At 52.6% G+C, this 2,981-nt stretch overlaps 1 protein-coding gene across 1 annotated transcript; it reads left to right on the top strand.

Annotated features, from left to right (window-relative positions):
• Window positions 1–2,234: 2,234 nt before the first annotated feature.
• On the top strand, window positions 2,235–2,948 carry NGA_0434100 (uncharacterized protein; the record flags this gene model as incomplete). Its single annotated transcript, XM_005853432.1, has 1 exon — window positions 2,235–2,948. A coding segment is annotated over one exon (714 nt), but the record flags the coding sequence as incomplete, so codon positions are not given.
• Between the last annotated feature and the right edge of the window lie 33 nt (window positions 2,949–2,981).

Raw genomic sequence — 2,981 nt, 5'->3', positions numbered from 1 at the left:
TATTTTTTTTCCGTTGCTTGGCAGAAAAACTTCCAGGTGTCGTTCAGTTGACTGATTGTGTGGAAATCACCCGCGGTGGATTTTGATGTGGACGTCCGCAAGGGCGAAGCGGCGTCGAAGAGTGGAAGAGGTTTGATGGAAAACTATCCTCCAAAAGTAATGGCAAACTCATTTACATACATAAGATATGAAGCTATTCTTTTACATTATCCCTCGCGCTAACATAAGGAAAAACCAGTAAACTGAGGAAAAGACTGACAAACTGCTTAAGCTCTTTTTTAACCAGACCTCCAGAGGTTTAAAAAAATGCTGAGGATATTGTTCGTGCTTCCTTTGCCGGCGTACGAAATCGATTGAAAGAACTAGAAAACTTTCAGTATGTCGATGTTCATGTGCCTAAAAATGAAAGCTATGGTTTTCGCTATTATGCTTTTTTCCCTTTGCTTGTTGGACGTCTTGACTACTGGCAAACAAGCTCATCGCGTAGAAGAGATTCGTTTCGTGTCGTGTGGTTATCATAAATGATCTTACAGGGTCCTACGGATCTCGAAAGTGTTTAACGGTGATAGCGCAGTCAATATATCACACAGAGACGAAGGCCAGGAACAGACAACAAAACTGTCATTTTGAAAGGTATTTGTTCTCCTTGCGAAGACGTATGGGGATAACGTATCAACGTGCAATACACATTAAAAATTGAGCTTATGCCTTACTTGTTGACATCCCCAATGAACGTTTGATCCTTTGTCTTACTCGTTGACATGTTGGGTCAAGTGGGAGGTAATCGGGGTAGATGGGAGATATATTGCAGTCTCACTGCAAGTACGCACCACTATTCAGCCAATATCGCTCACTTCTCCGCCTTGCATGCTTGAAAGCAGCAAAACTCTGAAGTGTATTCTCACAAATCCCTTTGATAAACGAAGAACAAAATCCGATTAGGAAAGGTGCTGCGAAAGGCCTTTTGGCTGTTAAAGATGACAAGTAGAGTACGAAAATCAGTGCGATGTCGAGCTCGTCATTTTTCTTTTTTTAATTGAGGCCATTTCAAGGGCACTTCGCGTGGAAGGGGTGGAGATGGAAGCTAATCATATCCAGAGGCATGGGCCATGTTATTTGCTTACAGCGATGCTATCTCCGCTGACTTCTCCTAAGACGAAACCTTCCAGGCCAACAGCCGTCAGTATATCATCTATCTTCGCGCCAACGCAAATCTAGCGCACAGATGGGTATGGAGGCGTTGCGTAGTCGTGACGAAGGACGGGGAAAAGAAAAGTACGACGGCACCCCGTTGTCACGTTCTGAGTGGAAGTAATAGAAAGATAGCGACTGACGTCTAGAGCGAGCGCTGGCTAAGGAGCTAATTCAGCGGAATTCCCCTTTTGGAGAGTGAAACCCTCCGCTACAGCGAGTTAGGGACACCCCACGACGAACATACCACTCACATGATGGTGTAGTCCATGGCCGACGAGAGATACGTTGTGTGGTACAGCGGGTTGGGGACTTTATGTTTGGCAAGAATGCGCAGTCAGCGTGGCGCTGGAGGGATGACAACAGTATCTTTCCTTCCCACCCGCCGCATGTGTGTCTATGGCCGTAGTGCTCCTTTCTCCACTCGCTCGCTCCCTTTGGAGAGCTGTGTTACACTTGAGAAAGCACAGCCATGCCGGTCTGAGGGGCCGTGTACGGTGTGGCTACGCGTGGACGTTGTGATTTTGGGGGACATACACATGCCCGCGGGGCTCTGAGAGAACTCTGCAGTTGAGACAACCAGTGAATGCTTAGGGAATGCACTTTTGCCGGAAAGGACGTGCCCCCCACCTAGCGACGGGACGTGGCACAGGCGAGGTGGCCGCCGCTTAAAGGAAGCCCTCTCGCTTTCCAGTTGTTGGAGAAAGCCTCACTGAATGTGTCCCCATGTTTGAGTTGTTACGCTTGTGTGTCGCGTTTACCGGGACTCCACTGGTCGTCAGGCCCGAAAGAACATCCGATGCCGCCTCACTTCCCATGGACTTAAACCACCCTCTCCCCTCCCACTCTCCAACCCTCCTTCCACCTCTCAGGAGACTACACACACGTCTCAGTGTCAGGTGCACGTGGTAAATCCACTTGGAAAGGTGTACATCGAACGACAGGGAGGAAGCGGCCAGTGAGAGCAGTCCTTCCCCCAGCGTCTACCACCTTACGCGCTGCTTTTTAAGGTCTCGATGGCCGGACGAAGCGCCAAGTACAGCATGGGGCGACGCGACGAGGCCCCCTTCTTGTACGGGAGCATGCCGCCCCCACCGCACGCAGGTGCACCACCTCCCTACGCGAGTGGCTACGAGGGATCTCCTGGAAACAACTTCGGCGTGCCCCCCGACGGGAGCGGGTCTCCCCCCCCTCCCTCCCCTCTTGCCGCCCCACGCCGTTCTCCCGGGGGGGATGTCAAGTCCACCCCTCCTCCAATGCCGGCCATATTGAACGCGGACGACCAGGGCGGTGTGAGTGCCGCCAGCAATGGGATAGGCGCCGACGAAGGCGGGGCCGGCCTGCCCTCCCCGTGGGAGACGCTGAACAAGCACCAGTCGCACCGCATCACCAACATCCCCCCTTACTCCTCCCTGACGAAGAAAGAGGCGCCAATGTACGAAGAACTGATCAACTTCCCGAGGGCCAAGGATAAGGACGACATGCGTTGTGTCATGTGCGGGCTGCCGCCCGGGGAGCACTGCGTCATCCCCCGTCAGAACAAGGACGTCTGCAAGGACTGCGACAAGGCCACCTGGCAGCACGCCGATACTCAGGTCTACTTCAAGTGGTGCAAGGGCTGCAAGAAATTTCTGAAGCTCTCCTCCTTCTCTCAGAAGCTGGACGCGGCGAAGTGCGACAAGTGCCGCGAGCGGGGCCGGCAGTCGTATCTGGCGAAGAAGGGGAAAGACGGCGAGGATGCCTCGCGAAAGGAGAAGGTGAGGATGTTGGGAGGGAGAGGAAGGGGAATG

This window comes from Nannochloropsis gaditana (assembly GCF_000240725.1).
Source record: "Nannochloropsis gaditana CCMP526 unplaced genomic scaffold scaffold895, whole genome shotgun sequence".
Classification (NCBI taxonomy): Eukaryota; class Eustigmatophyceae; order Eustigmatales; family Monodopsidaceae; genus Microchloropsis; species Microchloropsis gaditana.
Note: the sequence above shows the minus strand (reverse complement) of the source record. Positions and strands in the feature narration are given on the sequence as shown.